Consider the following 14,723-nt stretch of genomic DNA (forward strand, 5'->3'; position numbering starts at 1 on the left):
CACATCTGAGAGACTCCAGAGCTTCTGACAGGAGAAAGGGTAGAAAGGGTAGGGGAAAACTAATGTATCTGAAGAGAAGAGGAGTAATGATCAGAACACACTCTGGATGTCTACTCCATAACTGGCACTTCCCTACAGACCATACATATTCCTATCTTGACAGGCCATTTGTAACTACTCCTGCAACACACACAGATGGGAAGTGCCTGCCACTGGACTGGGACTGGGACAGACGTTAGAAAGGGAGCAAAAGAAGGTACCCTTCCAACCGTGGAAATTAAGTGTAGAGCAGAGTAGAAAGAAATGAACTGACTTAGTCAAAAATGATGTCTTAGTGGCCTGGGAAAGATGGAGGAGAAGTCGCGGCAGGGAAGAGGGGAGGGCATCTTAGCAGGAGAAACAGAAAATAAACTCCATGTTTCCAAGCACAAGGCCAAGCACAAAGGGCCAGCTCCACGGTGGTGCTCTGAAGACTGTCAAGGACAAGACTTGGAGACTTCACGCTCTGGAGTGAGCCTGGTCCTGCTGGGCTAAGTGCACAGTGTCCTGCTACTGTGACTAAAATGACAGCAACTTTTCTCCCCATCAAGCCAAAGAGAGCTGTGTTCATTCCCAGAAGGCATCAAAAGAATTCAGACTCCTCTTTGCCTCAGCAAATAACAAGTGTGTGTAGATGTGTGATTGCAAACGTTAAGGACCCGTGGGGAGCAGTTCCTTGGGGCAGGCAGTGTTTCATTCCACTGGACACAATGGTAAAGCACCTGTCAGAGTCACTGCAGAGGGTCAAACGCCGTGCCTGCTGGAGCCCACACCTCAGTGCCTCCCTGAATGCATGCTGCTGGGGGACGTGTTTGTCTGTGTCGTTCCCAGCCTGCGGAAGTGCGCAGGCACCCCAATAATGCGGAAAGCTTAGTAACATAACCTCATGACACCTTGCTTTTATCCAAGGAACAATACATGTGAATACCAAGTCACACTAACAGTTCCGATTTCTCCCCAGAAACAGGAGAATTTTAGGTTTGTTTCCCTGATTCCAAGGGGAAACAAACTGCATGCCTGGAACTGTGCTGACACACAAGACCAAGGAGAGAAGCTGAGAAACCGAGGACAAACCAACCTTGTTGGCAGGGTGCAGCAACCGTCCGCTGTGAGTCGGACTTGAGTCTCGTAGCTGTCCAGAGGGCACACGGCCTGCTGAACGGAGGGGCACTCCACAGTGCTGCAGTCCACGCTGAAAACTGAGAGGGGCAAACAGAGGCACCATTTACTGTTACATTTACTTGCATTTTTAGTCCCAACACGAAACACTGACCCTTTGCAAAGAAAGGGCTGCAGGTTCCCTGTGTCCCAGAACCCTCTCCTAGCAATGCCATTTTAATTTCAGGCAAGAGTAGAGAATTGCAGTATGTCCTGGATCAGTGCTGGGAAGGCAGGTTACCAGACGTTTAAGAATGAGGATGAGACATAGGGGGAGAGTGACACCAGTGGCTGTTACGTGGCTGGAGAGAGCCAGCCAGCCAGAGGCGCTTCTCGTGGAAGAGACAGACAAGGGACTGTTTGGCTTGAGGGATTTATCTAGCAGTTAGGGAAAAAAACACTCTGACCAACGGTTAGAAACTTGCAAAGAGGAAAATCACTGTCGCCTAGCCCTGTTCACAGACCATATTAGAAATGCCACAAGAACAAGGATGTTAGAAATAATATAAAGCAAGAGATAGCTGGGACAGTGTAGTGAAGGTGAGAAAATGGTCTAAGAAGTCAGCACAGGCTATGAAGTCAGCGGAGGGCGGTGGGGAGCTGGCAGGGGAAAGACCGGGGCGGAGAAGCTCAGGACGACACATCTGGCTTTCTGATGCCTTTGCTTAGCCAAACATAACCCGCTGTTTACATACGATGATTATCTTTAAGTGTAATAAGGTGATCGATACATCTACAAGTTACGGCTCCGATCCACTCTGGGGGAATGAAGCACGAAGCTGGAGAACCAAAATTGTTAAGCCTGCTTTCCCCGTCAAGCACACTTAGAAGGAAGAGAGAAAGAAGAAACAAAGATGGTCCCTATGTGCAGGCCACGTGTACTAGTGGATGAACACTCTGGCTCTCTGACTGGAAGGCCAGATGTCAGGCTACCAGGACCCGAAGTGGCAGGTGTGCCCATCTTCCCCGGGAGGCTGGCAGCGGCAGAGGGGGCTGCGACCCTGCGACGCGAAGCCGCGAGGCTGCGGAGGCGATGCCCGCGCGTACCTGGTTTGCACTCATAGAGGTCACAACACTGTCCCGGCTTCCCTGAGGCTTTGGACACTAGAATGTTCAGGTATCCCGGCTGGCAGACTTTGCGCAGGCAGCCCGCGGGGTCACACACGCAGCGGCTGGGTAAGGGGCAGCACTCCCCGGGGGGAGCATAGCCCTCGATCAGAACGGAATCTTCAGGACACCGTGGAGAGAACTGGACTTCACAGCGGGCCTTGGAGCAATCTGGCTTCTCTTCTAAATGGGAGAGAAAGAATTTAGCACATGCCCGGAGGGCAGCGTGGGGCACTGGCGTCGTGAGCACACAGTCCTGAGGATTCATGGAGTGAAGAGAAGGGGAGAGAAAGAACTCTGGTAGAAACCAGCGTAGCCGACTGTGAAGATCTCCCCCGAGATCCACTCACGACACGGGAGTGTGAGGCTGCAGTGACCTCCACCTTCGTGCTCACCAGTGCTGAACACTCCTCGTCCAGTGCTCGGACCAGATCAAGAGTGGCTCCGGCAGGGGCCTGCATGATGTGCAGAATCTGGGAACTGGGCTCCAGCACTGACTCACCTGAAGATCTTTGAATTTAAAAGGAGTTTCAAGGGCTGCTCTTTGAAAACAGTGTACGTTTAAAAGCCTGAAATGGACCCAGGAAAAAATCCTGGCTACTTCAGGGACTGGGGACAAGGTATGTGACAATCAACATGAAAGAACTCCACTTCTGAGCCCTGAATTTTAAAGAGATGAACTTATTCAGATCACAGGATTCTACGATGTGGAAGCTCAGCAAGATGGAGAATGAGCTGTAATTTCCCTGAATGTCATCTGGCCTTGTCTATCTCTAGCAGCGATCCATCAAACGCCCCTCTCTCCTTTCTTCGGTATTCTATACTGACCACGGCTGCACTGCCATTTTAAAAGATAAGAAAAATAGATCGAGCAAAGCCCTAGCTTCTGGAGTCCCAGTCCATAGTGGAGTCTCTCTATTCAAGTTTTTAAGAAACCTATACCAACATCATGCCCTTGAGAAAAAGGCTGAAACGAACTGAAAGCACATCATCATGGTCTCACGATCTCTGGGGCAGATGAGGGAAGTTCAGAAAACACTGGGTGAAAATGATGCCATGTGGTATTGGGGTATGTTATCATTAGCTCTATGTTTCCTCCAGTGAAACCCATACAGAATCACAAAAGCAAAGTCAAAGCCAGATCACCTAGTCTTGGTCTTCTAAACAAGAAACTGTGTTCTGTTTTGTAGACACAGAACCTGGAGCGCAAGAGTTCAAGTGATCTGCCTGTGGTCAGTGGTAAAAGGAAAACAAGAATCCAGGCCTCCTCACTTCCAGCTCACTCAGCTCCTCTCTTTACAAAGGTAGACCTATTTCCAAAACCAAGTCTTCCTCAGGTCACTCCTACCTTGACTGTTGTATCATTCATTCCACTGACCGTCTACCTCGTCTACTTCCTGGCTAATCAAAGTACACTGTAGGAAAGCCTTCACACTCACAGTTCTAGTAAATTCATTAAAAAATAATTATTAGCACCTGCTGTTCTAGCACCATGGGAGGCACCATGAAGAGAATAAGCATGGGTTCCTGCTCTGGTAAAATTCATAGCACAGTGGAGAGAAATACCAAGTAAAGAACAAACATCATAAATGAGCAAACTGTGTCATAGCAGAGGGTGTCCGTGCCATGGGGGCAAAATGGAATGGAGCAAGGGGGCATCTGAGTGCATGGAAATGGGGGGACAGTTGCAATCTGGTTACAACAGGCATCACTGAGAAGGCAGTGTTTAAACAAAGACTTGAACGATGGAGAGGGTAGGCCATGGGAGAAGAGCGTCCCAGCAGAATGCACAGCTAATGCACCCCTGTGTGTCCCAGGAGGAGAAAGGAGGCCAGTGTGGCTGCAGTAGGATGTACAGAGAATGCATAGAGCCCATTTTCCTAAGGTAACCCCAAGCAACTGCCTTGCAAAGAGAACACAAGAGAAATCCCACTCTTGGATATCCATCAGTGTGGACAGAACAAATCAAAGAGTTGATGAGCAGAAAGTGAATCTTAACCTCATGGGGACTGATGGAGACAGAGTCTGTCAGGGGATGGCTTATCGGCAAACCCAAACACATGGTTTCATAGTAAGAGCTCCGTGAATGTAACTGCAAATAGCACTTAATTCCTATTCTTGTTAATACGCTGCAATTAACTTATTCTGTATCACATTCTATTACATTCTTATCCTGCAAAGTATCTGGTATGTATAATCAGACTTTTCATGCTTCATAGAACGCGCTTTCATCATAACCTATCATATTACATCTTCCCGATTATTCTGCTCTTTATGTTTCATGGTCTCAATGTTTTCACCTACTGATGTGTTTTGCAGTTTGAACTTTGAGAGATTTATTTACCTCTTAAGAAGCATCTTTATAATACAAATGGGGTAAGGTATATAGACATAGTCTGAACCACTGGTCTGAAGGGATTTAGGAATGTTAAAAATGAGGGTTAGGTCTTATTAAGTGCTTTTTCAACTTTTCTCAAGATGATTGTACTGGTTTTCCCTTTAATTTGTTTTATAATCAATTAGCAAATTTAAAGTTATCCTTGCTTTCTTAAAGCCTCTTTCTAAAGACCCAGCGGGATTTGACTTCATAACATTATGATTTTTAAATTCATAAGCTTAACTAATAGTCACCTGTAGCTCTTCGGGGTGTGTGTGTGGGTGTGTGTGCACGCGTGCACACGTGTGTGCTGCCCTCATCCAGGCTTAGTTCCCAAGTTACGTTAAATTGTTCAAAGAGCTTTTTATCATTCTACCTTACTCTGCTATAAAAGTCTAAATAACATAAGAATTATCCATTTTTTGATGTTTTCATACAACCCAACTGTGAAACTATCAGAACTCAGTATTTTTGTTAAAGGAAGAAGGGACAGATTTATTAGATTTTAGGCATTCTACTCTTTTAGAGTCATCTGTACTGACATTGCTAAGTGTCTAATTTATCTAGATCTAATTTATAGATTTTCAAATTCATTTCAGGTTGTATGACCATTCTTTTGGTAGATTATGTGCTCATTTGTTCTGTTAGTTTTTGAATCTCTTCCTTCTTCATCTTCCAGATCATTTCACTGACTTTTCTCTACTGCTTGGTTCTCTTCTATTTCCTCTATTTTCTAAGAAACGCAAATAATTTTAATTGTGATTTTAATACTTTAGGCCAAATATTGCTTTGGTTATATTCTGATTTTTTGATATGCATTACTCTCAATGTAACTCATTTTTTTTTTAAGATTTTATTTATTTGACAGAGAGAGAGAGATCACAAGTAGAGAGAAAGAGGAGGAAGCAGGCTCCCTGCCTAGCAGAGAGCCTGATGCGGGACTCGATCCCAGGACCCTGAGATCATGACCTCAGCTGAAGGCAGAGGCTTAACCCACTGAGCCACCCAGGCAGCCCAATGTAACTCATTTCTAAATAATCTATAATTCGACTCTAATTCCCTCCTTAACTAAAGACTTTATAGAAGCATGCTATTAAAGTTCTGCATAAGTATTTCTGGCTTTCCTCTTGATTTTAATTTTTAGTTTTATTGCCTTGTTGCAGAGAATGGAGGCCATACAATTTTCTACTTCCATTAATTTCTTAAGCTTGTGTTTGTGTGTATGTGTGTGTTTTGGCACAAGTGTGTACACATGTGGTCTAAGGTCAACTTTAAAATATGTGGGTATTTGAAAAGAACATGTATTCTCTGTTTATTGGATGTAAACCTGCAAATCTATTCAATCAAGCTTTACTATGACATTCAGATCACTTACATCTCCCCCTTTTTATTTGATTTGCAAGAAGGATCTGTTAAAATCATCCACTATGAACCAATAACTTCTTGTATTTCTAACAGATTTTGCTCTAAATTTTTAAGGTTGTGTTCTTAACTCCATGACTAGCAGGCGTAAGATTCAAGCCTATTATACTGACTTGGCAAGTTGTAAAATGATGCTTTCGAAGAATCTAGATTTCTAAGATTTGTATCTTTCTTTTTATTTTTGTAGTTGTTAACATTCTTGGCTTTTCTCTTCTTTCAACCCTTTTTTGAGTCTTGATGGATCACCCAAAAGCCCTCCTCACCAGCACCCTCCCCCACCCGTTTTCACCTGTGGCTTAGACCCAACTATGGTTACCATAGCATCAGGAAGTGTCTTTCTGATACTTCTTTTCTCAGCCCCATTTCTAAATTAATTCATCCTATGGATTTCATTTATTCATCTATGCCTCCATTCTATCTCTCTTCCATGAAGAAAATGAGAACACCACAGCCACACATGTATTTCCCCTCATGTAGAAGGTTTTTCTGATATTACCTCTGAATTTTAAATTTCATCCATTTGAAAAGAAGTCTCTCCTAACTCTTACCCTATAGAGTCTAACAAATCTATATATAATAGTTAAGTTAATTAACAAGATTTTCAGTCTGGTTGCCTTGGCAACGCTTTGCAACTGGCATCTTAAAAAAAAGAACAAAAACTGCCCCAGATATAGAAAGATTAAAGTGAAAGTATCACTTGTAACAGGGGTCACTGAGAGAAAACAGCTTCTTTCATCATATTAATTATCTTCCTTTAAGAGGTTAGCCCTTAAAATACTGACAGGGTCACCCCATATTAGAATGATTTTACATTAAAGTGTGTATCAATCTTAGTCACTTGAACCTGTGTGACCACATGTTGGCTCATTGTAGATCTTCTCCAGGTCCATAGGTCAACAGGGAAAGTACAATCATGATCTACAAGTAGCAATCGCATTCAAGATTTTCTGCTTAAACACAGATTGAAATAAAACCAAAGTTGATGGGGATGCTAGATGGGAGGAGGGAAGGAAAAAAAAAAGAAAAACATTATACTGCCAGATTCTCCCTCTATCTGATTTTTGCAGAGTCCCACACATCTGACCCTGAAGCCTTCCTCCTCTTTCAAAGTCTCTTAAAATGTCACTTAAAATGCACATTTGTTAATGGAAAACAGGCAGCATGAAACAGACAACTGAAATCCAGACAGGTAACTAACTCCAGAGTCCACTCTGCTGAGGGCTCCGCAGGTCCTTTCCCTGACACCTATTCCTGAGTCTCACACACACAATCGCCATGCAGGCAGCGCATGGTCACTCGGACACAGTGTTTGGGAGTTCCAACCACAGAGGTATTTCAAGGGACACCAAGTCTGAATCAGTCCTGATATCACAGAACTGAGTAGGTAGAGTACAGAGTTAAGAGGAAGGAGCCTGGGACCACTGTTTCCCCTACATGTCACTTTGGTAATCTCGTTCCCTCAGAACCTGCAATCTCGGAGCAGCCATGGCATCACGAGGGGACTGCAGGAGCCACTTGGGAGTCTGGGGGAGGCAAATCTCGCGGTACCAGCTGAGGCGCAGTCCAGTCCGAGAGATCCTCTAATCCCCCTCTCACTCATTCATCGGACAAATGTTCACTGAAGGACTTCCATGTGCCAGGAGTTCCTGGGCACAGAGCTTCGAGCAGGGAATAAAACCAAGTCCTTGCCCTCCTAGATTCACAATTCTGGAGCGAGACAATAGACCAAGAGTGACACAGTGTGCTGCCAGGCAGAGACAAACGCCTGAAGCAGAATCAGCAAAGCGGGTGCAGCAGGTGGGCGAGGCCAGCACCTGCATGGAGGCCTGAACAAAGGAAAAGAGAAGGCAGGCGAGTAGCAGGCCCGGAGTGTCTCAGATGCAAGGACCAGCAAGAATCAAGGTGTTAAGGCAAGAACTCTCCAAACTGAAATACTCCTCACACTTATGAAGAAGAAATCTACACTGGTGTAATTCACCAGTAGAAAATACCGATAAAGACTTACAAGAGGAGGCTTTTGACAGACGTTTCTTATTAAGGATTCGGTTGTCAGGACTGGGCTAGAGAAATGAAAGCGATCTTGATTGACGGGGCACCTTCTATGCGTGGGGCACCACGCCTCTCCTTTTCTCACCCCTCTTTCATACTCCCATGGGAACAGAGAGAACACCTTTATGTCTACCTGAAAGATGAGGAGCCCGGGCACAGAGAGGTTAAGAAGCCTGGCTAAGGTCACAAAGCAAGGGACAGAGCCTCTAAAGCCTACAATCTTCCCACTGGTCCACAATGCCAAAAGTAAAAGGAACTTCACCTTTCCTCATCAGCTTTCCTGGTTCTTGTATAGTTAGTCAATGGCTACACTTTTACTCACATATAGAGATGCAAATTAACTTGCACAGACGGAGAGGTTCAGTGTCTTTGGTATTGTCCTCCACACTTTCTGGTGGCCATGCTCCCAAACTCATTTGCTCCTTGGCCTTACACACACCGCCTGATAAAAGGTGGAGCTTTTTTGTATCTAGCACTATTTTGTTCTGAATACTTCTATTACAAATGTAAGATGTATGTCATCCCTACATTTTTAAATTTAGAGACTGACTCCTTTAAAGTTACACTGTGAATTCTCTTCGTTCACATTCCATGATTTTATCATAACCTTTTTTGGCAAGCTTTGCAGTGAAGACTTGTTCCACACAATCATAACCCCGAGGGGAAAAAATTAGGCTTGTTGATACAGTCCCAGAAATATTTCATATTTCAGCTTGTTCAGAAACACCAGCTGTACTTTCCCAGCACTCTCTTTTACTCTGAATTTAGGATTTAACAGTGAGGGAATCTACATATGCCCTTTACTTGGCAGTTTCTTAAAAGTGCCAAATTAAACTCTTTCATTATTTAATAAAGTTAGTTTGCATCACAGTAGAATATAAATTAACCAAATATAAAGAAAAAAATTAAATTATCTGTAAAACTGCAACACGAGATACTTCAGTGGTTCTCATGCTGGCTGTCCATGAGAATCACTTATCAAGCTTAAGAATACCACTGTCTAGATGCCACCTTAAATCAATTCAGTCCGAATTTCTAGGGGAGGGGCCTGGGAATTAATATATTTATTTTAATAGCTCGCTGGGTGATTCTATTGTGTGATTAGAGCTGAGAATTACTGTGTTACTCCTCTGAGCAAACTGGGAATCTTTACAATGAAGGTCCCTATTGACAACAGAGCTTTGCCAAGGGCATGTTCAAACATCCTGTCAAATGGCAGCTGGCTATGTGCCCAAGAAGCAATGAGCCCTCCGGATTTCTGCCTGCCACCGAATGGCCCAAGCTCTATGCTGAGACCCATGCTACCTCCAGGAATCTCCCAGACCACACATCTTGTCTAACCAGGATCTAACTGAACTGGGTTGAAAATAATGCTTTATATTAGTTTTGCTACTCAAAGGGTGGCTGGCCCCTGGGCCAGCAGCATCACGTTGGGGCTGTAGAGACCCAGACCCTTGGGCCAGACCTAATGAATCAGAAACTGCACTTTAGCAAGATTTCCCCGTGATTCAGCTGTCTTGAGAAGTGGTTCTCAAACAGTGGGTCATCGGCAGGAACATTGGCCTCTCTTGGGGATATGCTAGAAGTGCAAATTCTAAGGCCCCAGAGCAGACCTACAGGATTAGACACTCAGGGGGAGGGGCCCAGAAATTTACCCCAAGAAGCCCTCTGCGTGGTTCTCTGACACAGGGCAGTTTGAGAACCATAGGGCTACAAGAGTGATTCTGCATCCTGGCAGCACAAGAGACTCTCTGGGGAGCTTTAACAGTCCGGAAGCGCAAGACTACAACCCAGACCAAGTCCATCTACTGGAAGTGGGCCACTGGTATCAGGATTTTGTAAAGTCTCCCAACTTCTCTAAAGTTGGTCCAGTGTTCTAGGCACCTCTCCCCACCAATATCCCACACTCCCAGGGGATTCGAGGCTGCTTTAATTCTCAGGAAACCTGAATCAATGAGTTCTCTGGAGTCTTCCTGGAAAAGAGGAGAGCTCCCCGGGCAGAGTGAAAATAGCCGAGAGGGTAGGGAGTAAAAGGCTAGATCCCAAACATGGCCTGTATACGTTCTATCAAATTTTAAATCACAGTTTACCAAAGGTTATTAGAATTCTGAGTCCAAAGACATTTTATTTTATCATCTGTTAATTCACACCAGGAACATGAATTCAATTTACTTCCAGAGGGATCTGCCACTTATATAATTCAATTTATATATTCATACAGAGTAACACGTTTTCAAAATGTAACAATGAATTTTTTTTTTTTTTTGAAAACTGGCAATAAAATAAAACCTCAGGATGGTTTGGATCAATGTACAAAGAACTGAAGATGGCTTTCAAAAAGATTAATTTTGCCTAATAAACTTCTCTGAATATCTCATCCCCTTTTTGCCATAAACACAAACCCACAGAGAAGAAATGAAAATTATCAGAGAATGGGAAAATGACTAATGAGGAAAACTTAAATGAACTAAATTTGTGTAGTTGGTTCAGCACCATCGTAAGAGGAATCTTCCTAACAGTTTGAAAACATCATAGAAGCATAAACATTAGAAATGAAGAACTCCCCAGGGGGATGTTCACATCCATTCCGGGATACAAACAAAGCCTCTATCTTGCAGAGTGGCTCTGACTTTGGGTTGCCTGCTTTCTATACTTCAAGATTTCCTCCATGATTACATGTGTGATCATGATACAGATTTGTAATCATGTACAGATTTGGAAAAATAAAACATAAGACTTATAAGATGAGAGAAGGAAGGGTCTGGCATTCCTCTCTGTGAAATGAGGAGCTGGTGTTGTGGGTGTCCTCTGTGGATGGCGCCTAGCCAGGAGTTCTGTGAGCCCTTCCAAGGCAACCAAGGACTCCAGGCCTCTGCTCCTTCAAGGAGGACCAACAATAATTGCTGAGTTAAAGGAGGAGCCAGTCTTTTTCTTCTTAAAAGTCCAGGATTTGTGGATTTGTTAACAATGTGGAATTTTAGTAGTACATTAGAAAAATGCAATCTTATGAGACTAAGAAACAAAGAACAGAAAACCAAGGGTGTTGGTAATATTGACAATAAATTCCCGAGTCCCAGGGATTTGGGGTTTCAAATGTCTTTAGAAGGACTCCAGAGAATATTATGTGATTATATGATTGGAGGTCTTCAGAAGTTCCTGGAGGTGACTATACTTACGGGAATGAACAATGTATCAAGAGGGGCAGCTGGGTGGCTCAGTACCTTGAGCATCTGACTCTTCTTGACTTCAGCTGGGGTCATGATCTCAGGGTGGTGAGACCGAGCCCCGCATCAAACCCCACACCGGGTATGGAGCCTGCTGGAGAGTCTCTCTTTCCCTCTGTCCTTCCCCTCCTAACTCACTCATGCTTTCTCTCAAAAAAAAAAAATAAATAAATAAAAATAAATAAAATAAAATAAAATAAAATAAATCTATCAAGAATAAGGCAGGCACAGAGCAGCACAAGTAAAGGACAGGTAGAGAGTACTGCAGAATATTGCTGCTGTTTTGTCTCTGCTGACAACAGCAGCTGCAAATAAAGAACAGCACGCTATTTAACTATTCAATTGGTAGTTTGCATGATGGTTTACACATTCTGGGGGAAAAAAAACATGACCCATGTGGCTAAAAATACAGAAGTAGATTTTTGAAAAATTATTCTGGCCATTTATTTCCTCTTTCTTTTCCTCCCTTCTTTGTTTTACTTAAGATAAAATACTTGTTTATACCACTTGCTTGCCATTGAGCAGAGGTTACTTTTTAGATACTTTCTACCTTTCTTGTATGGCAATCAGTCTACCTACCAGCTTACTACCAAGATTTGAGAGCCAGAAAAAAACTATGTTCAAATCTTGGCTCTTCCACAACTAGCTGTGTGATCTTGGACAAGTTTCCTGAAACCTGTCTGTGTCAAAGTTTCCTCAGGGTTGTGGTAAGAGTTAAGCGAGACAATATATATATATATATTGCAAATAATCCTCTCTCTGGCATGATAAGAATCACTCTTATCGTCGTCATCATCAGTTACTACAAAAAGTCTAGGCTTGGAGTCAGAATGACCTCAGAATACTCAGTATATGTGTGTGTTCAATGGGGCACAATACTTATTCTACAAGAATGCTTTGGAGATTAAAAGAATATACACATGCTTTTATATTACATAAGTATGTAATATATATGCTATATAAATAGAAAACATTTCATGTTAAACATATACATGTGATGTGTGTGTACACATGCGCGCACACACACACACACACACACACACAGGCAGGCACTACCCTAGGCCCTCACGTTGGCTCACTTCTCTCAAGTCTGTTTTAAACCTAATGCTCCACCCGATGCCTGGGACATGGATGTGATCATCCTGTGTGCTCTTTTTGATAATGGTGAAGCTGATTCTGACACACATGCGTGCGCGCCCACACAGACACATACACACACACCCATCTATACCTCCACAAGCACATATCCTTAGAACGCTCCACACAGTCATCTTTGGACGCCAGAAATTTTACTCAAGTCCTGGTTCTCTGTCAGCTTCTATTACTTTCTTTATTCCATATATGTGTGTGTGTGTGTGTGTGTGTATGCCACTTTTTTGAGAAAACAGTCTCTGCTCTGTCTGGAGAGAAAGAAGGAAGCCGCCCTGTACAGGCAGTATTCCCTGGAGATTCCTCCCCAGCTATCTGTGCATTCAAGATGTGCTGATGGGCCTGGCTCACCAAATTATCAAACTGATGTATCTCTAGCCAAGATGTAATATAATGGTCACAATGGCCGTGTGCCCCCCCACCAACATTTATACCCACATCACTAAAGATCCTCCGGGTGAGAAAATGCTTCATTCTTGCAGACGGCCTCCGGTGGGCACCACCTCCCAGAACAGCCTCATTCCCTTCCCACAAATCTTTCTCTGAAGGCCTCCCCACCCTCCTGACCCTTCCTTGGGCTCCAGCCCCCGATTCCTAATCAGCCTTGTGCTGGGCCAAGCCCCTGAAAGGGCCCCACGTTTCTATGCCGTCTTTGTATTTTTTGTGTACCCACGGCGTAAACCCTCATCTACCATGGCCTCCAAGAGGGCACGCAGAGACTACAAATATGTGAGCTGCAGCTGAGCAAAGGGACGTGTTTACTTTCCATCCTGAACGACAACTTGACCTGCAGCAAAAACAAAAATACTGCAATGTGTATTTTTTTCCCAGAAATGATAATTATAGTACTCCAAACATTTTTCAAACTTTAACTACCAAAATGGAAAAGGCATTTCAAAAAATAATTTATTAAATAGGCACTTATATTCTTGGTAGCCCTTACATGGAAATTCTACTTTTTCCCCCTCATAGCCATTAAAGGGCTTGGCGCCTGGCTCAAAACCCTCTTCCAGGGCAAGGGCAGGTTCAGCCTGCCGAGCTGACAGGTAGGTGGCGGCTGAAGAGGCCTCCTTATTCATTGTAGTCAGCATGAGCTAGTTTATGGCACCTCTTCCACTCAAAAATACCAGATTTAAGAATCACAGTCTGTGCACAGAGCGATATAAAGGCAATTCTCCACCTCTGGTTCATGAAACGCCTGAACCAAGAAGCAGAAGCCAGAGAGGCTCTGGGTGCCAAATGCAGGAAGGAGTGCAGGATTTAGACTCCTCTCAGGGGCATGATGTGAATGAACCCCACTCATTCTTACTCCTCTCTCTGACGAGTGTCTCCTCACTTCATTGCCCACCTGGTTGTCTCCTCTAGCCAAAGTTTTTCTAGAGTCTATGCCCCCATCAGGATATGGCCACTGTAACTACCACTTTCGGGCTTTCCAATATACTTTTTTTTTTTTTTAAAGATTTTATTTATTTATTTGACAGACAGAGATCCAAGTAGGCAGAGAGGCAGGCAGAGAGAGAGAGAGAGAGAGAGAGAAGGAAGCAGGCTTCCTGCTGAGCAGAGAGCCCGATGCGGGACTCGATCCCGGGACCCCGAGATCATGACCTGAGCCGAAGGCAGCGGCTTAACCCACTGAGCCACCCAGGCGCCCCTCCAATATACTTTTGAACAGGGGTTCTCACTTGAGTGTGCCAGACAGCTTTTTAAAGCACAGACTGTGAATCTTCCCTCCAGAGTTGCTGAGTTAGTTGGTCTCAGCTGAAGCCCGAGAATGTACATTGCTAACAAAGTCACAGGTTACTGATGCTGCTGGTCAGGTACTCTGATTTAAGAACTGCCACTTTAGGCCATGTCTATTTGAAAATTTTTCATCTCTTAGAAGCTCAACCACCGTCTGTCTTCCCCGCCAGGCACAGCTGTGGCTCTCTTGCTCTCTCCGTGGAGAGGTGCTGGAGCTGGCTCTAGGTATAAAAGGACAGTGACATGCTTAAGGAACCTGATGGGTCTGAACAACAGAGGTCCCAACCAATCTCATCCTCTTCTCCATTTTTCCCCGCAAAGAGTGCTCGCTTGTGCGTGTGCAAGTTGGGGTGGGGAGGGCAGAGGGAGAGAGAGAGCATCTTAAGCCTGATGGGGGCTCCCCGGGGGGCTTGACCTCATGACCCTGTTTCGTGACCTGAGCCAAAATCAAGAGTTGG

At 44.2% G+C, this 14,723-nt stretch overlaps 1 protein-coding gene across 7 annotated transcripts in view; it reads right to left on the reverse strand.

Moving 5' to 3' along the window:
* The window catches only part of CRIM1 (cysteine rich transmembrane BMP regulator 1), a 189,646-nt gene that overhangs the window by 102,571 nt on the left and 72,352 nt on the right, over positions 1-14,723 (reverse strand). For 5 of the 7 annotated variants that reach the window (XM_082745320.1, XM_082745319.1, XM_082745317.1 and 2 more), the window contains 2 exons: positions 2,245-2,487; positions 1,118-1,238 (listed from right to left, as the gene is read on the reverse strand). The exons of 1 other annotated variant lie outside the window; for it this stretch is intronic. In XM_082745320.1, coding sequence (XP_082601446.1) covers positions 1,118-1,238; positions 2,245-2,487 — 364 coding nt within the window. The remainder of the gene's footprint in view (positions 1-1,117; positions 1,239-2,244; positions 2,488-14,723) is intronic. One more of the 7 variants, XM_082745321.1, reaches the window with a different exon arrangement.

The sequence above is a fragment of the Mustela nivalis genome, assembly GCF_964662115.1.
Source record: "Mustela nivalis genome assembly, chromosome: 8".
NCBI classification, from domain to species: Eukaryota; Metazoa; Chordata; class Mammalia; order Carnivora; family Mustelidae; genus Mustela; species Mustela nivalis.